The sequence below is a fragment of the Mercenaria mercenaria genome, chromosome 4, assembly GCF_021730395.1.
Source record: "Mercenaria mercenaria strain notata chromosome 4, MADL_Memer_1, whole genome shotgun sequence".
NCBI classification, from domain to species: Eukaryota; Metazoa; Mollusca; class Bivalvia; order Venerida; family Veneridae; genus Mercenaria; species Mercenaria mercenaria.
Window position 1 is genome coordinate 240,388 of NC_069364.1, and position 22,001 is coordinate 262,388.

General features: G+C 37.8%; 1 protein-coding gene across 1 annotated transcript in view; it reads left to right on the top strand.

Annotated features, from left to right (window-relative positions):
* The window catches only part of LOC123550778 (tubby-related protein 4-like), a 173,407-nt gene that overhangs the window by 65,545 nt on the left and 85,861 nt on the right, over positions 1-22,001 (top strand). The window contains exons 3-4 of the mRNA XM_053540064.1: positions 217-520; positions 3,549-4,252. Of these exons, the coding sequence (XP_053396039.1) occupies positions 3,986-4,252 (267 nt within the window). The 5' untranslated portion in view covers positions 217-520; positions 3,549-3,985. The remainder of the gene's footprint in view (positions 1-216; positions 521-3,548; positions 4,253-22,001) is intronic.

Genomic DNA, 22,001 nt, shown 5'->3' on the forward strand with positions numbered 1-22,001 from the left:
TAAAAAAGAAATACATCCAATGGGTTTCCTCTATCTGTATTTCTGTCTACCTACTGGTTTCATATCATAATCATCAGGGCAGACATATAAAAAATGTATATATATATATAATCTATCAGTTGAAATAAGCTACTATTTTAGAACAGTTGCCCCTAATCAGTAAGGGACTTTGTATTACCTGGAATGGCTTTCACTTGATTCATTTTTTGTTTTCAGATAAAATGAAACAAGTTTGATTGACAGCTTCTGGACTCACAGTTTGCTTTGCAGTCGATCCCTGTATGTGGATGTTACTGCATTCCTACAGACACGTTTTCATATGGTCACATAGATAATTTGATCATCTACATCAACGTGGCAAAACTTGTTAGCAAGTTACTGCTAGTGTTGTATGGCTTGAAAAATAGCATAAAGGTCAGCATAAGGTTCTAACATCTAGCAAAACAGTAAGTTGTGTGTAGCAGAAGGTCGTAAAAGCTAGCAAAAACAGCAAGTTGTGTCTCAATAGGGAATGAATCAGGTAAATTAAATATTGATATTTTAATCTCTAGTCAGATCAGTTTTGTGTATTTTCAGTGACACTGAATAATTATTGCATGATAATCAATTTAACATGGAAGGTTACTGACAATTGTTTTACAGATATTGCCTCTGGTGAAAACACAGTCGTGAATTAATTGATAAATAACTCTCATTCAGCAGTTTTTGAGATAGGAATTATTTTGAGAGAACCTTACAAAATGGAACAAAAATATGTTCCAGTATAACCATAAACATTATTTTAGTAAAGCAACCAAAGAATATTTTACGATTTTGTCAAGCCCACCCTGTGGTCCCACAGGGCAAGGTCGCACTAAGGGGTCAAAGATCATGTTAGATCTTGTTGGTGCTGTAATTTTGACTTGTATAGAGATTTTATTTTTAATTGGCTAAAATATTTGAGTCATTGAGCTTGTTTGTCAACAAATAGTGGACTTGACATTGTTGTCCTTTGACTTTCTAGTCTTGTAACAGTGCACAACTATTATATCAATATAAGCCTTTAGATGGTTTTGTGGTACGTTTGCAGGGTTTTAACAGACTTTGTACGCAGAAATTCTTTCCACTTGCTTCTGTTTGGATGCAGCTTCTTGATCTTTTATTGATGGTTTTTGTACCCCTGACAACAAAGTTGTAAGTGGGGGTATACTGGTTTCAGGTTGTCTGTCTGTCTGTCTGTCTGTCTGTAGACACAATCTTGTGCGCACCATCTCTCCTCATCCCCTTGACACAATTTAATGAAACTTCACACAAGTGATCAGTAACAGCAGTAGTTGTGCATGGGGCATGTTAGGTTCTTTCAGAAAAAAAACTTGCAGAGTTATGGGACTTTGTTTTTTGTTACTATACTATATACATAGACACAGTCTTGTGTGCACCATCTCTCCTCATCCACTTGACACAATTTAATGAAACTTCACACAAGTGATCAGTAACAACAGTAGTTGTGCATGGGGCATGTTAGGTTCTTTCAGAAAAAAAAAATTGCAGAGTTATGGGACTTTGTTTTTTGTGTCTATACTATATACATAGACACAATCTTGTGCACACCATCTCTCCTCATCCACTTGACACAATTTAATGAAACTTCACACAAGTGATCAGTAAGAACAGTAGTTGTGCATGGGGCATGTTAGGTTCTTTCAGAAAAAAAAATTGCAGTTACGGGACTTTGTTTTTTGTTACTAAACTATATACATAGACACAATCTTGTGCGCACCATCTCTCCTCATCCCCTTGACACAATTTAATGAATATTGCAGAGTTACGGGACTTTGTTTTTTGTTACTATACTATATACAAAGACACAATCTTGTGCGCACCATCTCTCCTCATCCCCTTGACACAATTTAATGAAACTTCACACAAGTGATCAGTAACAACAGTAGTTGTGCATGGGGCATGTTAGGTTCTTTCAGAAAAAAAAATTGGCCGAGTTACGGGACTTTGTTTTTTGTTACTATACTATATACATAGACACAATCTTGTGCGCACCATCTCTCCTCATCTCCTTGACACAATTTAATGAAACTTCACACAAGTGATCAGTAAGAACAGTAGTTGTGCATGGGGCATGTTAGGTTCTTTCAACAACAAAAATTGCAGAGTTATGGGACTTTGTTTCTTGTTAACATACTATGTACATACAGTCTGCTTATGCAATCCTGTGCGCGCCTAATCTTCCGAACCCTTGCACACAATTTAATGAAACTTCACACAAGTGATCAGTACCAACCCTAGTTGTGCATGCTGCATGTTACGTTCTTTTAGATAAATATTCTGCATAGTTATGGGACTTTGTTTTTATGCCCCCACTTTGCAGGGGGGGGGGGGGCATATAGATTTGCCCTCTTCCGTCCGTCCTCCGTCTGTCCTTCCGAGAATGTTGTGTCACGCCTAGCTCCGAAAGTATTTGACGTAGAGTCACAAACCTTTACAGGAATGTTGGTCAGCATGTGTAGTTGTGCACCTGGGGTTTCGCGTCTGGATTCATTCAGTCGTGTATGAGTTATGGGCCCTGACTTTGTAAAAATTAGTCATTTTAGTGTTGTGTCGCGCCTAGCTCCAAAAGTATTTGGCGTATAGTCACAAAACTTTACAGGAATGTTGGTCAGCATGTGTAGTTGTGCACCTGGGATTTTGCGTCCGGATTCATTCAGTCATGTAGGAGTTATGGCCCCTGACTTAGTAAAAAATTGGTCAGTTTAATGTTGTGTCGCATGTACCTCCAAAAGTATTTGACCTAGAGTCACCAAAGTTTACAGGAATGTTGGTCAGCATGTGCAGTTGTGCACCTGGGGTTTCGCATCTGGATTCATTCAGTCGTGTAGGAGTTATGGCCCCTGACTTAGTTAAAAATTGGTCATTTTAATGTTGTGTCGCGCGTAGCTCCAAAATTATTTGATCTAGAGTCACCAAAGTTTACAGGAATGTTGGTCAGCATGTGCAGTTGTGCACCTAGGATTTCGCGTCCGGATTCATTCAGTATTGTAGGAGTTTATGGCCCCTGACCTAGGAAAAAATTTATGTCCTTTGTCATATAGTGGGGGCATCTGTGTCCCATGGACACATTTCTAGTTTATTACTAAACTGTATACATACAGTCTATATACATACAGTCCACATAATTATGCAATCTTGTGTGCGTCAAATTGCAATGTACTGTGTCAGTGCATGCGGGGGGTACATTCATCACCTTTAGTGATAGCTCTAGTTATTCCTAGGGGTGTTCACTGAAAATTTACTGACTGAATAGTGAACAGTGCAGACCATGATGATGATCAGCCTGCATGGATGTGCAGGCTGATCTTGGTCTGCACTGGTCGTAAAGGCTGAATCAATTGCTGACAGCAGGCCAAAAGTTAAATTGACTTTTTCATATGCATTATAACATTGACAACATTTTTGCATTAATTTCTAATCACCTTGTAGGGATAGCACTGACTCTGGTTAATTGACAGTGATTTCATATTTCAGCATTTAATTGATCAGTTTTAATGTCATTACAGGATGGAAAAGTGACGTTTAATTGCACAAAATTGGAATTTGATGATTTTTGATACACACATTGCCTTCCAAGAAACAAGTCAATATTGTGATATCAACAGATGAAAGTTGAGAAATGTCAGAAACTTGAGTGTAATTTAATAGCAATCAAATGTTCCTGAAAATGAATCATCCTACAACATTTTGAAATTCAGGGAGTTTTTGTGTGGAATTCAATTGTTGGGATTTGGAACAGAACAATGGCAGCTCTATAATTTGATAAATGGAAGAAATAGCTACAGAATTTTGTGAGATTTCTTTGAATAATGTTAATTCTGCATTTGAGAGAGATCACGCAAGTCTGCGTAAATCACAATGTCTCCAGTTGTCACAAGTAATTCATTTCTACAGCAAATAATGAAAATCTGAACTGAAAAAGAATTATTGGGAAGGGGGAAAGATGTATTTACATTTCGAACAAAACATTTCCTCACGTACTGAGTGTACAATACATTCTCTGTCATGGATGGGAAAGGTTCCAGACTCGTTGTTGCCGGGAGATACAAGTGGTGGCTGGAAGTTGAACCGTAGTCAGTATTACAGTGAGGGATGGTTGGCAAGCGGCAACGCAAAGGGTATTGTAGGTGCGACTTTTACAGCGAGTCACTGCAGAAAATACGATCCTCCAAACAGATCCAATTTTAATCTTCGTGGCCATCGATCAGAGGTGAGGTCTTTTCTGTACACTAAAACGCACTCTGCCATAGGGGTGCTCATAAATTGAATTTTGAGTATAAATTTGATGGATCTATTGTATCTTATGTCTGAATATCAGTCATAATAGCCTGTAATATACAACAACAGAAAGTACATTTACGTAACCGTTTTCTTTTTACTGTACTTACTAAGCTAGACTCGGCTGATGGTATCGTGACAGTACTTGTGTTTCTAGCTTACCTGAGTACAAAGTGCTGATGGTGAGCTTTTAGGACTGTTGGATGGCTGTCCATTGTCCACAGCTTCTTAAAGAACATCTCCTCCTAAACCACCAAGCCAATATTTTCCAAAGTCCACCTTTTTGTACCCCCCCCCCCCCCCCCTGGAACAATGAAGTTGAGAGGGGGGGGGTGTATACTGGTTTCAGGTTGTATGTCTTTCTGTCCGGACAATGAAGTTGTAAGGTGGGGTATACTGATTTCAGGTTGTCTGTCTGTCCATCCGTTGTTCGTTCATTCGTCCTTCCGTCCGTCTGTCTGTAGACACAATCTTGTGTGCACCATCTCTCCTCATCCCCTTGACACAATTTAATGAAACAGCAGTAGTTGTGCATGGTGCATGCTAGGTTCTTTCAGAAAAAAAAAATTGCAGAGTTACGTGACTTTGTTTTTTGTTACTTTACTATATACATAGAGTCTGCGTATGTAATTTTGTGCGCGCTAAATCTCCTGAACCCATGCACACAATTTAATGAAACTTCACACAAGTGATCAGTAGTAACCCTAGTTGTGCTTGGTGCATGTTAGGTTCTTTCAGAAAAAAAACTGCAGAGTTATGGGACTTTGTTTTTTGTTACTTTACTGTATACATATAGTCTGCATATGCAATTTTGTGCATGCTAAATCTCCTGAACCCTTGCACACAATTTAATGAAACTTCACACAAGTGATCAGTAGTAACCCTAGTTGTGCATGGTGCATGTTAGGTTCTTTCAGAAAAAAAAAATCTGTTATGGGACTTTGTTTTTTGTTAATATACTGTATACATACAGTCTGCATATGCAATCTTGTGCGCGCCTAATCTCCTGAACCCTTGCACACAATTTAATGAAACTTCACACAAGTGATCAGTACCAGCCTTAATTGTGCATGGTGCATGTTAGGTTCTTTCAGAAAAATATTCTGCAGAGTTATGGGACTTTGATTTTAGTTATTATACTGTATACATAGAGTCTATATACATACAGTCCACATAATTATACAATCTTGTGTGCGTCAAATTGCAATGTACAGTGTCAGTACATGTAGGGGGTACATTCATCACCTTCAGTGATAGCTCTAGTTTCCTTGGGTGGTCCTCTTTCAGGTTCCTTAAGGTGTAGGTCATCCATACAAAATAGGGTTGTCGTGGCAATGAAACGAGAAAAAAAATCTTCTCTCGAACCACTGGCTCTACCGGTATTTCAAAACAGTTTCACAGCAATATTCCTTTGGTGAACCTCTACTAAATTCTTTCAAATCATTGTTTTATTACAAATACATGGCCACCAGGGCCAGGGCTAGTTTTAACAACATTGCTATTTGGAATACTTTGAAATTCTTCTCAGCTTAGACTGCTGGTCATATTTTAAAATAATTTTACAGCAGGGTTCCTTGTTCTAAAATATTTCAATGCAGCTGTGAATGTCAGGTGTGTATTCTAGGGCCATGATGGCCCTTCTGTTTTCCAAGTGATCTGTTATCACATAAAGCATCCAAAGGGGTGAAAGTTCTTTGATAGCTTTTATACTTAACTTTTTTTAAGGCTAGTGACTCTTGTTGCCTTCCAGATGCTCTTTTTATGCCATCGGGCATATAGTGCCTGTACTGTGTATCTGTCCGTTTGTGGGGCTGTCTGTACGAAACAAATTGCCTACAGCCCACATTAATAACCTGATTTAGTTCATACTCACACTCAAGACCTCAGACTTACCTGTATATATAGATGACTTGGATCCTCATATGACTTTCACCTTTAAACTTAAAACCTTAATAAACAGCATTTTTGGTCCTACAGCCAATTTAGTCATACTCTCTCATGACAAACCTTGTGGCAAGAGCTACAAGCTGACCTATATATGGATGACCTTGACCTTCATATGATCTTCACCTTTAAACTTCAAACCTCATAGAACATAGTCATACACCTGGGGGTCATGATTTTGCATTTTGAAAATGCAGCTCCTTGTTTAATATAGATATAAGTATAGAAACCGGTAGTTTGAAAGAGAGCCTTGCTCAGCTTGTTTGAGATGTGTTGTTTTAAACGTATGTGAAAAAGTGTAAATCAGCAAAATATATTTCTATGACATATTGAATATTGGTCATTTCGCATAGATTCAAACATCGTATGGATTATTTGGACTAAATCAAACCCCAACAATGCCACATTTTGGTGAAGTATTTGATCAAACACTTCTGTAATCTCCTCTTTGATTTGCAGGCACCATATAAGTTATAGATCATTCCAAGGGTTTCCAGGTGTAGCAGTAGTTTGAAATATCTAGTTTATTTAAAGAGAAGTCATGGAAAAACCTTGTTATAAATGGTAGCAATGTTTTTTTGTTCCTTGGTACAGCGAAGTGTCTACCTAATCCCTTTCATTAAGGATGTGCTCGTTTTGCATAAAAATACAAAACTTGAGGAAATAGAAATAATTTGGCTGATATTTTTACGTAGAATCGACTGTATCAGCCTTTCACCCAAACCCAGAGTCACATTTAACTTTTTGTTTGCGGGGAGAAACACTTGCTCATGTAAACTGCTTGATTGATTTTTGACTTTTTGTAGCCTGAATGCACCAATGTTGTTATATCATCAGGTTGTGTTGATACTCTTATTAGAGGGAAATACATAGCCTAGATTATCGTAGTTCACCTTTAAGCCCGCAGCCTCTCCAATAATTGAATAAAATATGATCAAAATGCATTAGGAAAGTAACGAAGACAAGGAATTAAGTGTGGAAGGAGATGATAAGAAAGTGTGGTTGACTGTCTGATCAGGTGATGCCACAGTTGATTTCTTATTAGAGAAGCATTAACTATATTTGAATAATGAATAACGAATGTCCATAGAGTATTGAACGTTGGTGGATCAAAGACAGTTCTAGTTAGCCCATCAATAAAACAGTAGCCACATGATATAAGACATCTGTATATGTACATTAGAGAACAAAGTGCACTGACTATCTTTGAAAACAAATTCTCTGACAGTTATGTTTGTGACAAGATTCCTATGATAAATGTTAAGCTCACCTGACCGGTATTGAGGCTTTAGGATTGTTTTGCTCACCTGACCAATGTTGAGGTTTTAGGATTGTTTTGCTCACCTGACCCAATGTTGAGGTTTTAGAATTGTTTTGCTCACCTGACCAAAGTTTAGGTTTTAGGATTGTTTAGCTCACCTGACCAAAGTTGAGGTTTTAGGATTGTTTTGCTCACCTGACCAATGTTGAGGTTTTAGGATAGTTTAGCTCACCTGACCAATCTTTAGGTTTTAGGATTGTTTAGCTCACCTGACCAAAGTTCAGGTTTTAGGATTGCTTTGCTCACCTGATGATGGAAGTTTGAGGATAGTTTAGCTCACCTGACCAATGTTGAAGTTTTAGAATTGTTTAGCTCACCTGACCAATGTTGAAGTTTTAGGATTGTTTTGCTCACCTGACCAATGTTGAGGTTTTAGGATTGCTTTGCTCACCTGACCAATGTTGAGCCCCATGTGGTTCTGGGATGATCTGTATATGAAAAGAATTGGAACCACTGCCTTACCCTTGCATGATCGTAAGAGGCGACTAATAGGGTCTTAACACTTGGTTTTGCAGTAACTCTGTGATTCCAGCAGGTATGCAAATTTTTATTCCATTACCTCCTGTTTTTATTTCGATGTAAATGAGATGTGGAACCAAAATTTGTAGTCCTGTTTGGCGCCATATAACCTATACTGTGTTGGTGCGCCGTAAAACCCAAATAAATAAATAGATAATTGACCAATGTTGAAGTTTTAGGATTGTTTAACTCACCTGACCAATGTTGAAGTTTTAGGATTGTTTTGCTCACCTGACCAATGTTGAGGTTTTAGGATTGCTTTGCTCACCTGACCAATGTTGAAGTTTTAGGATTGTTTTGCTCACCTGACCAATGTTGAGGTTTTAGGATTGTTTTGCTCACCTTACCAATGTTGAGGTTTTAGGATTGTTTTGCTCACCCAGTGATGGAAGTTTTAGGGTAGTTTAGCTCACCTGACCAATGTTGAGGCTTTAGGATTGTTTTGCTCACCTGAACAATGTTGAGGTTTTAGGATAGCTTTGCTCACCTGAACAATATTGAGGTTGTAGGATTGTTTAGCTCACCTGACCAATGCTGAGGTCTTAGGATTGTTTTTGCTCACCTGACGATGGCAGTTTTAGGATAGTTTAGCTCATTTGGCCAATGTTGAGGTTTAAGGATTGTTTAGCTCACCTGACCAATGTTGAGGTTTTAGGATAGTTTAGCTCACCTGACCAATATTGAGGTTTTATGATTGTTTAGCTCATCTGACCAATGTTGAGGTTTTAGGATTGTTTAGCTCACCTGACCAATATTGAGGTTTTTGGATTGCTTTGCTCACCTGAACAATGTTGAGGTTTTAGGATAGTTTAGCTCACCTGGCCAATATTGAGGTTGTAGGATTGTTTAGTTCACCTGACCGATGTTGAGGTTTTAGGATTGTTTTGCTCACCCAATGATGGAAGTTTTAGGGTAGTTTAGCTCACCTGACCAATGTTGAGGTTTAAGGATTGTTTTTGTTCACCTGACGATGGAAGTTTTAGGATAGTTTAGCTCACCTAGCCAATGTTGAGGTTTTATGATTGTTTAGCTCACCTGATCAATGTTGAGGTTTTAGGATAGTTTAGCTCACCTGACCAATATTGAGGTTTTAGGATTGTTTAGCTCACCTGACCAGTGTTGAGGTTTTAGAATAGTTTAGCTCACCTGACCAATATTGAGGTTGTAGGATTGTTTAGCTCACCTGACCAATGTTGAGGTTTTAGGATTGTTTAGCTCACCTGACCAATGTTGAGGTTGTAGGATTGTTTAGCTCACCTGACCAATGTTGAGGTTGTAGGATTGTTTAGCTCCTCTGACCAATGTTGAGGTTTTAGGATTGTTTAGCTCACCTGACGATTGAAGTTTTAGGATTGTTTAGCTCACCTAACCAGTGTTGAGGTTTTAAATTTGTTTTCCTCACCTGACCAATGTTGAGGTTTTAGGATTGTTTAGAGCTCAATTTACCAATGGTGAGATTTTAGGATTGTATCTTAGTATTAGCTCACTTGACCAATGGTGAAGTTTTAGAATTCAGCCCTTTTTTTATGGTTTTGGGGAAGGGTGGCGGGTCCTTTCAGAAGGAGAAATTTGCGTCGTAAAATACCAAATTCGGGAATTTTTTTTATATATAAAGAAAAAAAACCCAAAAAACACAGATTGAGTAAGATCAAGGCCTCCCCTGGCTCTTTCACACTTTTAGCCATGACTTAAGCCAATTGCAAAATCTTGGGACCATTTCATACCCTAAAGTGCCAGAATCAGAAGCCATTATTTTTTTTAAAATCTCTATTTCATTTTATACTTTAACCAAGCAGTTTGCCCGTGAACCATTTCATCCTAATATCACATTGAAACAAAAATAGTTTTTAATCTTCTCATTAAAATGTTTAGATCATTTTTCAAGAACACTTTCATTTCAAAGCTAAAGTAATTGCTCAATGTATGAAATTATTCCTTTAATAGTTTGCAATTTTTGAATTATCTCCCTTTAATGGGCATTTTTCACTATTTAGATGTTTATAAAGCATTAATATTTAGTTCTTTATTTTTGACCTTTGTATTTCAAACTTAATATAAGGTCATTTATCAAAAATAGAGTTGTCCTTTTTTATTTTATGACTTTTAAAAAGCTTTTTAAATGCTTTTAATTGCATTATATATAAATCTCAATTTACAATCTATTTCATACATATTACTGAATTGCGAAAATACCACCTAAAGGTATGATTAGCATTTCGTTTTGAAGCTCTTGGGAGGTGCTTTAACAACTCCATCCCAGTGTACCAATGCTTTACACTGCATGTGAAAGAACCAAACGAACTGCTTTAGTTCATTTGTATCTCAAACTTTCTTCACTGAAATTTAACAGATGCGAGCGGAATTGGGCGGACTGAAATGAAGCGAGTGAAATCTTTGCGTCGACTGAAATGAAAGCGACTGAAATCATTTCATGATCGCGCAAATTGTTTGTGAGTCGTTCGACTTAACAATAATTCCAGATTTTTTCGTTCATTTCTTCCGCGAATGGGCTTGTTATTAGATAAATATATCCGCGAATCGGATTGTTGTAGATAAATATATCCGCGAATCAGAAATTCTGGAAAGGGAAATTCCCGATGACCGACGCTAATGGTAATATCTGAGATGTTCCGATTGCGGCGTTTCTTGAAGCGGTGTTTAGAACACATATACATTCAGACCTATTAATCCATCGGCGGTGGAAATTTTCGCTGATAAAAACGACTTGCATTTGGGGAATTTTTTAGTGCAGTTGGGGATAAAAGTAATTTATTTTGCCTGGGGAATGGGGCCGAATTTTGGCCCTAAAATCAGCATAAAAAAAGGGCTGGAATTGTTTAGAGCTTGTTTTACCAATAGCAAGGTTTAGAGATTGTATCTTTTATTAGCTCACTATAAAATCAATGCCAACTTTGATTATCAGCCTGTTCTGACCTTTATCTATAGAGTTATGGCCCTTTTTAATTAGTACAAAATTGTCAAAACTGACTGTGTCTTCCCTGTAGTATTTTTTCTTTGACCTTAAGCATAGTTACATAGAAGATTGTTAAATTATCAAATCTAGATTAAGTTTGATAACCAGCCTGTTTGAACTTTCTCTAGAATTATAGCCCCTGAATTATTCTAGTAACTCATTGTTTTAACTTTTATGTTTTTCACATCTAGAACCAAGGAACTTTTCACAAATAATTCTATAAATTTTGTTTTTATGGTCAGTAGGTTAAAAGACAAGGACACAATGACCAAACAAAAAAGAGGGACATACAAAGTTTTATATTTTCATTTTAATTTTGTTAAATTCCATTTACAAAATATTAATGCATTTGCTGAAGTAAAGTAATTGACTATGATGGGCATATATCTTGTTAAAATTTTGATGTTGCAGTGTATGTTACTCCTGATGCATAGACAGACCTCCAATGTTTTCTCTATGACAGACACATATAATTTCCATATATATATGTAGTATAGCTGACAGCTGTTATTATTTATATTACTGTCTTTCTACAGACAAATTAGGAATAATAAATGAAGGAGCCATTTCTTTTCTCTTGTTAATGTCAAAGAATTGTAGCCAGGTTATCTATGAGACATCCATTTGTCTTGTTAAAAAGCTTCAGTAGTTCCAGTCATTCATTTCACCACAAAATGCAGGGTAGATATTTTTTTTTCAATCCTGAATTTCTTGGAGTTTCAATATTTGATTATATGCATAGTACATGACTTTAAGACAATATTTATTTAGTTGTTGGGTTTAACATCACACTGACACAATCATAGGACATATGGCAACTTTCCAGCTTTTATGGTGAAAGGAGACACCGAGTGCCCAATTTACATGTATCATCCAGCACTACACACAAGTAGGAATATCAGCTGTGATTGGGTATCCAACTTTGTAGTCCATCCTGCTAACCTCTGCACCACTGACTACATGGCATTAGTAATAACATTCAGTTAGTGTGTAACCACCACATCATAGCTTTATATCTGTTTATTTTCTATCAGATACTGTCATCTATCATTTCCTGGTCATTGCATCTCATGTAAGACAAATTTAATGGCTTTTTCTAGTAATGCTGGAAACTTCTAACATATAATCATATAGATTTTTCTAGTTTGTCATTTCTTATCATAGCTTTTAAGTGAAGATGTTACTAACAATATTACTTAGACCATTTCTTCTTGAAGACAGGAAGAATTTACTTTGAGTTACCAATTATTGAAAGATGCTTTTCTGGCTGTGAGAAGCCTAGTATCTTTGTGTTTAACATAATTTGTCTAGTCATCCCCTGAGCCTGATCTGCTCTAATCACCTTATGTCAATATTGTGTCACCTGAGCCTGATCTGCTTTGATCTCCTTATGTCCATATTGTGTCACCTGAGCTTGATCTGCTGTGATCACCTTTTGTCTATATTGTGTCACCTGAGCCTGATCTGCTTTGATCATCATTTGTCCATATTGTGTCACCTGAGCCTGATCTGCTTTGATCACCTTTTGTCCATATTGTGTCACCTGAGCCTGATCTGTTGTGATCACCTTTTGTCCATATTGTGTCACCTGAGCGTGATCTGCTTTGATCACCTTTTGTCCATATTGTGTCACCTGAGCCTGACCTGTTGTGATCACCTTTTGTCCATAATGTGTCACCTGTGTTTACCTTCATGCAAGTGTGTCACCTGAGCCTGATCTACTGTGATCACTAGAAGTCCAATTTTGTCACCTGAGCCTGTCCTACTGGTTTCATGGTTGGTCAGAGAGTGTTACCTGAGCCTGATCTGCTATGATTACCATTCGTGCGAGTGTGTCACCTGAGCCTTGTCTGTGATCACCCTTTTTCTAAGTTTGTCTCATCACCAACAATTTTGTTAGTTTTTCACATTGTGGACTTTTAGCAATGAAACAAACACAGTGTATTTGGCATTAAGGTCTTGGACAAGTTTGATACAGTCACAATATCTTGGCAGTGATGCTGTAATATCACCAGTGATGGCCTCTGGCTTTGTTAAGATTTCCATATTTCACATTGGTTACATACACAAATTTGATAATGGACAAGATAGCTTTAATAACATGAGAATTATGGCCTTTGAATTTTGCAAAATTGTTAAGTTTCATATTGTGAACATAATTATATGAGGTCACATTTCTTCTGGTCAGTCCTATTTTCTATGACAAAGTTTTTCCTTGATGTCTCAAAATACCATTGAGATTATACATTTTTCTAAAGAGCTCTATAATTTTTCAAAATATCTTTGTTAATTTTGAATTTATCATCAGAAACAAATTTGATGGAGTATTTGTAAAATAAATTTAGGCCACAATTTTGGACATCAAAAAGTTTTAAATTTGATGGCTTTATTTGCTGATTGATTGTAATAAAACTTTCAGGATATCTTAGCATAAAAGCAACATTTCCATGCAAAAGTGATGGTGAAATTTCTAAAACCCTGCTAGGTATATCAAATGGTAGAGTAGTTTTCATGAAACTTGCTTTAGATGTTCATAGTATCAATATCTCATACAGTTACAATAATGGGCAAGATTCCTCTTTTTTTAGCTCACCTGTCACATAGTGACATGGTGAGCTTTTGTGATCACCCTTCGTCCGTCGTCTGTTGTCTGTGCACCTGTGCGTGCGTCAACAATTTCTTGTCTGCACGATAGTTGTTTCATTTATGATTTTATTTTAACCAAACTTGCACACAACTTGTATCACCATAAGATCTCGGTTCCTTTCTTGAACCGGCCAGATCCCATAATAGGTTCCAGAGTTATGGCCCCTGAAAGGGCCAAAATTAGCTATTTTGACCTTGTCTGCACAATAGCAGCTTCATTTATGATTTGATTTTAACCAAGCTCGCACACAACTTGTATCACCACAAGATATTGGTTCCTTTCTTGAACCGGCCAGATCCCATCATGGGTTCTGTAGTTATGGCCCCTGATAGGGGGGTGGGGCTTGTTTTCCCTATATGGCTATATAGAAAATTTTGAAAATCTTCTTCTCAAAAGTTACTGATCCGTTTTCAAAATAATTTTTAAAATTTGTGCCTTGGATGACCCTGTACCAAATTCCTTGAAATAATTTTGATTTTTCGAAAAACATGGTGGCCCGCAAGAGGCACTCATTATCCCTATATGGCCATATAGAAAACTTTGAAATTAAATCTTCTTGTATGAAACTACTGACCTGATTTTAGAATAATTTTATTTAAAGTTACTTTAAGAAAATTTTAACTATATTTTCTCATAATTCTTTTGATTGATCTTTATTTTGTTCTTTTGACCTTGAAGACTTGTCCTTAAGTGCAATGATAACAGGTGAGCAATATAGGGCCATCATGGCCCTCTTGTTTAAAGCTATCTTCACGAAGCATGTGTAGAATATAAAGCTTCAAAATCATAAAGTTAAGAAATAGTCTTGCTTGCTAAAATGATACCAGTTATGGCCTTGTATTTAGTAAAATTTGCTATATTTCACTTTTTAACACATTCTTTGAGTATCTTCATGACATTTATAACAAATGTAAATTGTCTCAAGGTCTCAGACAACATGATTTTGGGCAGGACAGCTTCAGTTGCACAAATTATGGCCCTTGAATTAGTCAGTCTTGCCTTATTTCACATTGTTAACTCATTAGAGACTTCATTTCTTCATCAATCTTCATGAAACTGACATATCAGGAATAATACAGTAAGATCACTGTTAATGTAGATAATTGTCAAGTTTGCTCAAGTAACACCAGAGTAATGGCCCTTGATTGAGTAAAATTATTATATTGAAACAATAAGTTACTAACTTGTACAGGTATTCAGGTGAGTGATTAATTAGCAAGTCATTAAGAACATTCATTATATTTCTAGTGGATTATAAATTGTGTTTTTGATAAAAAAAGGCCATTTAAACCTTGATTTTTTTTTTTCAAAAATCCTAGATTTCCGATTGTTTAGTGTAAGTGAATTTCCTCTGGATGATAGTAAAGATCATGCAGTGTCATTTTGCAGAAAAGGAAAGCTTTGAGCATAATGAGTGCTGTATAAGTACTGTATAGAAAATATCCTATTGAACTTTGGGTTCTGCAGAGATATGAAGAAAGTTCTTATGTATAGAATGTATTGATTGAACAGATCAGGTTATTTGTCACTGCTAGCTTTTAAAAGAGCTGTCAGTAGAAAACATTCATTCTCTTGATACAGAGGTCAGAGCTTGTAAAGCCTTTAGGTAAGTGAGGGCAGTAGAAGAATTAAGCCATAGAAATGTACCAGGCTACTGGAATTAATTTTACAGTTAAAAAGGTTTCTTATTGATGTTCATGGAAAATAGAGACAAAGTATATCGCAGTACTTGTTCTACATGGATTTCTAACTTTTGTCTTAATTGGTCTCAAATACATGACTATGCTTCCACTCCTGGATACTACATATTTTCACCCAGGGATCCAATCAAATATCAGCTTATTTCTGAAAGCACTAACCAAATCCGGCATGACATAAACTTGAGTTCAGTTCCTTTTAGTTTTTGTTTTATATTTGAAATGACCATTACCTGTAAAAAAAAAATTGGCGTATTCTGAATGAGCTTTGCTAACACCCATTTTATCTAAGATTTACACCAGTGGGTGACTGTGTCATCTTCAATATATTTCCCAGTTTATTTATCACTTTCCATTTACTGCCTGTCTGTAAAGTTCTTGAATAAAAACCTATCAAGTTCTCCATGTGTCATTGTTATGGGGTTTTTATTGTCCAGTATGGAAACATAGAAATGGTAATCAGACACTCAGATAGAATGTTATATTCAAGCCAGTACTGGGAAGGGATATAATGGTAGTATTTTGTACATAATCAAGAAAACAGGGAAAAAACATGGAAAAAATATAACTCATGAGTCAGCCATGTCAGCTGAAGGTCAAGGTCACAACTCGAGGTCAAAGGTTTGAACCTTCCATTTTGTGTCCGCTCTGTGTCTCCTAAACCCCTTGAAGGATTTTCAAATTCATTGATTTCATCATACATGGACTATAAAATATACTAAACAACATCAATGCTTTCACCTTGATGTAGGAGATTGTACTGCCAGGTGTGGGAGACTGGCCTGCTTGATGTAGGAGATTGTACTGCTGGTTGTGGGAGACTGGCCTGCTTGATGTAGGGGATTGTACTGCCAGGTATGGGAGACTGGCCTGCTTGATGTAGGAGATTGTACTGCTGGTTGTGGGAAACTGGCCTGCTTGATGTAGGAGATTGTACTGCCTGGTGTGGGAAACTGGCCTGCTTGATGTAGGAGATTGTACTGCTGGTTGTGGGAGACTGGCCTGCTTGATGTCGGGGATTGTACTGCCAGGTATGGGAGACTGGCCTGCTTGATGTAGGAGATTGTACTGCCAGGTGTGGGAAACTGGCCCCCTTGATGTAGGAGATTTTACTGCCTGGTGTGGGAAACTGGCCTGCTTGGTGTAGGAGATTGTATTGCCAGGTGTGGGAGACTGGCCTGCTTGATGTAGGAGATTGTACTGCCAGGTGAGGGAAACTGGCCTGCTTAATGTAGGGGATTGTACTGCCAGGTATGGGAGGCTGGCCTGCTTGATGTAGGAGATTGTACTGCCAGGTGAGGGAGACTGGCCTGCTTGATGTAGGAGATTGTTCTGCCAGGTGTGGGAGACTGGCCTGCTTGATATAGGAGATTGTACTGCCAGGTGTGGGAAACTGGCCTGTTTTATGTAGGAGATTGTACTGCCAGGTGTGGGAGACTGGCCCACTTGATGTAGGAGATTTTACTGCCTGGTGTGGGAAACTGGCCTGCTTGGTGTAGGAGATTGTATTGCCAGGTGTGGGAGACTGGCCTGCTTGATGTAGGAGATTGTACTGCCAGGTGAGGGAAACTGGCCTGCTTGATATAGGGGATTGTACTGCCAGGTATGGGAGACTGGCCTGCTTGATGTAGGAGATTGTACTGCCAGGTATGGGAGACTGGCCTGCTTGATGTAGGAGATTTTACTGCCTGGTGTGGGAAACTGGCCTGCTTGGTGTAGGGGCTTGTATTGCCAGGTGTGGGAGACTGGCCTGCTTGATGTAGGAGATTGTACTGCCAGGTGAGGGAAACTGGGCTGCTTGATGTAGGGGATTGTACTGCCAGGTATGGGAGACTGGCCTGCTTGATGTAAGGGATTGTACTGCCAGGTGTGGGAAACTGGCCTGCTTGATGTAGGGGATTGTACTGCCAGGTATGGGAGACTGGCCTGCTTGATGTAGGAGATTTTACTGCCTGGTGTGGGAAACTGGCCTGCTTGATGTAGGGGATTGTACTGCCAGGTGAGGGAGACTGGCCTGCTTGATGTAGGAGATTGTACTGCCAGGTGTGGGAGACTGGCCTGCTTGATGTAGGAGATTGTACTGCCAGGTGTGGGAGACTGGCCTGCTTTATGTAGGAGATTGTACTGCCAGGTGAGGGAGACTGGCCTGCTTGATGTAGGAGATTGTACTGCCAGGTGTGGGAGACTGGCCTGCTTGATGTAGGAGATTGTACTGCCAGGTGAGGGAGACTGGCCTGCTTGATGTAGAAGATTGTACTGCCAGGTGTGGGAAACTGGCCTGCTTAATGTAGGAGATTTTACTACCAGGTGAGGGAGACAGGCCTGCTTGATGTAGGAGATTGTTCTGTTAGATGTAGGAGATTGTTCTACCAGGTATAGAAGATTTGAGGGTAATGCTCTACATGATATATGTTTCAGTTTATCCATTTTATTTGTGATCATATTTCTAGACAATCTCTCAAATTCTGTAATCTGTGGGACTCAGGGGATATGATAGAGTATACTTGAGAAATTTCCCATCGTTTATTAATTGTGTTTGATTCGCCTATTCTGCGACTAGGTTTTCATCAATTTCCTTTTGAATAGGTAATGAAAATATTGAAACCTGTATCTGACATCATTCTAGGGTGGTCTTTGGAGATATATATCAATTTGTTGTGAAAATAAAACCAAAGATCAGTTTTGATTAGCGTATAATTATATTGCAAATTTCAGACAATTATTAAAACTTTTTTAAAAAATTGTTTTGAGAATACCTTTTATTGGAAATTGAATATCTTAATTTGTTTGGTAAACGCTTGATTTTACATATTGAAGAGTGGCCACTTTTGAAAATAACTTGCTGAAAGATATTTGGATGTTGCACTAAAACTAACAACAAATATCTTTTATACATGTATATAATTCGGATATTAATTATTATATAAAATTGCAAATTTATATAAGACATTTTATCTAATATGAGCTGTGCATGCTTGTAAAGGTTAGAGCACAAAGTGCTTAATGTGAGCTATTGTGAACAATTTCACTTTTAACATGTACCGCATACCCCAGCAAATTAGCCAACGGAATCACATAATTCTCTACAATTTTAATGTATCCTTTGAAATTCAATGTTCCTCTCACTTTTTTAATATTCCAGTTCCCTTGTAACTACAAGAAGCTCACCTACACAATGACAGTTATAGTTTACATTTATGTCAATCAGTAGAAACTTGTTGCTGAATCTTGTTATGAATAAAATCCCCCTCTAATTATTATTTATTGAATTTTTATGTTCCAAATAGGATTAACTAATTACATATCTCATCTTGCACAAAGAAAACTAATGAAACTTGCAGACATATAGGAATACCAAAATCTTATAGCTAATTAAGGACATGTCCTTGGTTACTTGATACAAGACTTCTGTAATGTTTGGTATATCTTTGTAGAAAGAGTCTCCTAGGGGCTAAAGATTGTCCTTGTCTTTGGCTGGTAATGTTCTTGTCAGTTCTAAATTGTATAATTATATTGACAGTTATAGGTTGAATTGTCCAGTGTGTGGTGATGAAAGCTTTGAGCATCTAAGTGAAGTTTGACCAAGGGTTTGAACAGGCCTTGAAAAGTCCTTTCATTTGATACTAGTCCTTGAAAACTTGAAAATGTACGTAGCTTGAAATTTGAAAGTTCAAAGTCATACTAACTGTAACTACAAAACCTGGTTCCTCACAATATTTTGAGAGCAATTTGACCCTCAAACTTTGCAGGCATGTTGCCAGATGGCAGTAGATGGACTGTTTTAATTTTGATGTCAGTGGTCAAGGTCGCAGTGACAGTAAGTACAAAAATCATTTCTGCGCAATATTTTCAGAATAACTTGGCCTGCGACTTGCGAACATAGCGGGCTCTTTGCTCATAGGCAGTGAATGACCCCTACTGGTTTTGAGGTCAGAGGGTCTAGGCTTAAAATTACAATTACTAGAACAGTCACCATGAACCCATGGTCACTTACTGTGGCCGAGTGGTTAAGGTTGCTGACTAAAAATCACTTGCCCCTCACCGATGTAAGTTTAAGCCTCACTTTGGGTGTTGAATTCTTCATGTGAGGAAGCCATCCAGCTGGCTTACAGAAGGTCAGTGGTTCTACTGTATAATGTAAAGAGGAGCACCTAGGGTTTTCCTACAACATCAAAGCTGGAAAGTGGCCATATGACCTATAATTGTTTAACCCTACAAATAGAATTTTTATGTAAAAATGTAATAATTAGCATAAGGGAACAAGTCAGTGGGAAGAAGGTAGAAATGATTTATTATTAGAAAACATTGAAATGCTTGAGAGGAGATGCAACTGTAGGACAGATTTCTTGTTTCCCCGAGAACTCACACTGTTCTATACTGATTTGTAATTATACTTGTATTTTGGAAGGATTTATTTCGGATATAATTTGTATCCCAGTGAATAATGTGATGCCAGTTGCCAATATCTTATGGTTTTTCTTGTCCAATCAATATGGTGTAAAACTGTTCCAGGAAATGAGAACACAGAGCAAAACAGTTGTAAATGTGTGACAATAGAATGTCTGTTTTGAAAGTTTTGTTTCCTTAAAAAACATATTTTTATGCCCCCGGTCATAGAGCATTTGTCCGTCTGTCCATACGAACCAGATTGCCTATAGCCCACATTAACAGGGTTTTTTTTTTACGACTTGGGGAAGGGGCCCCAGCCTGTATTTGGAAGAAAATAGCGCGCGACGAGCAATTTTGGGGGATTTTTTTTCACTCTGGGGAGGGGGGAAATTTACAATTATGCATAATAAACACTTTAAACTATGTTTTTATTACATATTCCTGCAACTTTTAGCAACTATACGCACTGTCACTTATGAGACATATACTTATGTCTTTTGCCGATGAAAAAAGAAGTTTTTTTAAACAATTCCCGTTTACCTCCGAAAATGACTCTGATATTTTAGTTATTTTACGCTTGGTATCGGAACCGATGATGTTGTAAAACAGTATCGTAAAGCGTCAATATGAACTAACAGAGTAATCTCCCTTGCTTTGTTTACAATTTCGGAGGGGGGAATTATCGGACGTAGGAGAATTTCGGACTGCGGTAGGGGAAATCCTTGGCGGTGGGGGAAATCCTCGGCTGGGGGACGAGGCCGATATTCGGCTGCTGCTATAGAATAAAAAAAAACCCTGATTAATGACCCAATTTAGTTCATACTCACACTCAGCAACTATGTGGCAAGACCTACAAACTGACCTATATATAGATGACCTTGACCCTCATATGACCTTCACCTATAGACTTAAAACCTTAATAAACAATATTTTTTATCCTACAGCCCTCATTAATGACCTGATTTAGTTCATACTCACACTCAACAATCCTTGTGACAAGACCTACAAACTGACCTATGTATAGATGACCTTGACCCACATATGACCTTCACCTATAGACTTAAAACCTTAATAAACAATGTTTTTTTATCCTACAGCCCTCATTAATGACCCGATTTAGTTCATACTCAGACTCAACAATCCTTGTGACAAGACCTTTGTAACACACTGACCTATATATATATATGACCTGGGTACGATCCCTGGCCGCGTCATACCAAAGACATAAAAAATGGTACTGGTATCTTCCTCGCTTGGTGCTCAGCATTAAGAGGATAGTGCTAGGACTGGTCAGCCCAGTGTCAGTATAATGTGCCTGGGTGGGATATCATGCCACGTCTCTGTGACGTGATATTCCAGTGAGGCAGCACTATAAAGTTAGGTAAAGGTAAAGTTTCTTGTTTAACGTGGGTAGTCGACGAAAGTCCCCACCTGGAATGGATGGAACAACTTATTTCTAGCAGAGCCCATGGCAGGTGTCATATTTACCTCCCCAGCATCCAGTCTAGGCTGATACTGCTGGAAACAGTACCAATTTAAGCATATCACCCAGCACTGAACACTAGTCGGGATATCAGCCACGACCAGGAATCAAACCCAGACTGCTGGCGTTGTAGTCCAACCTGCTAACCACTGCGCCACTGACTCCCTTAAAGTTGGGCATTGTGCTCACTTCTACAAGTAGAGGCCATCGTTTATATGACTGAAAAATTGTTGAAAAAGACGTAAAACCCGAACACACACACACACACTCTTTGGTCCTACACCTTGGGGCTAGCATTATTTTGCCTTTTAAAACTGCAGCTCCATGTTAATTATACTCATTACCTTCCATTAGTATTTAAGAATTGCTATTTATGTCTTTTTCATCAAAATTACAAACTATATTTCTAAAATTACTTCAATATTTTAGTGTCAAGCAAATAAAGTTGTGTACAACTGTTTAAGTGTAACCACCTAACCTTGTTACGGGTTATGTTATTTTGTTTCATTGAATTACAGGGTCTTATTCTTAACTGATTGGAATAATTGATCATTTTTACTGTTCCCTTATTAAGTTTATTTTAGATGTTTTCTTCTGGAAATATTTAGATAATTTAAATTTGTTCAGGGGACTGTAGCAAGGGAAAATATTATCCTGAGAGCTATGGTAATTTCCTGTACAGCTTTCCATTGTCTGCAACAAGGAAC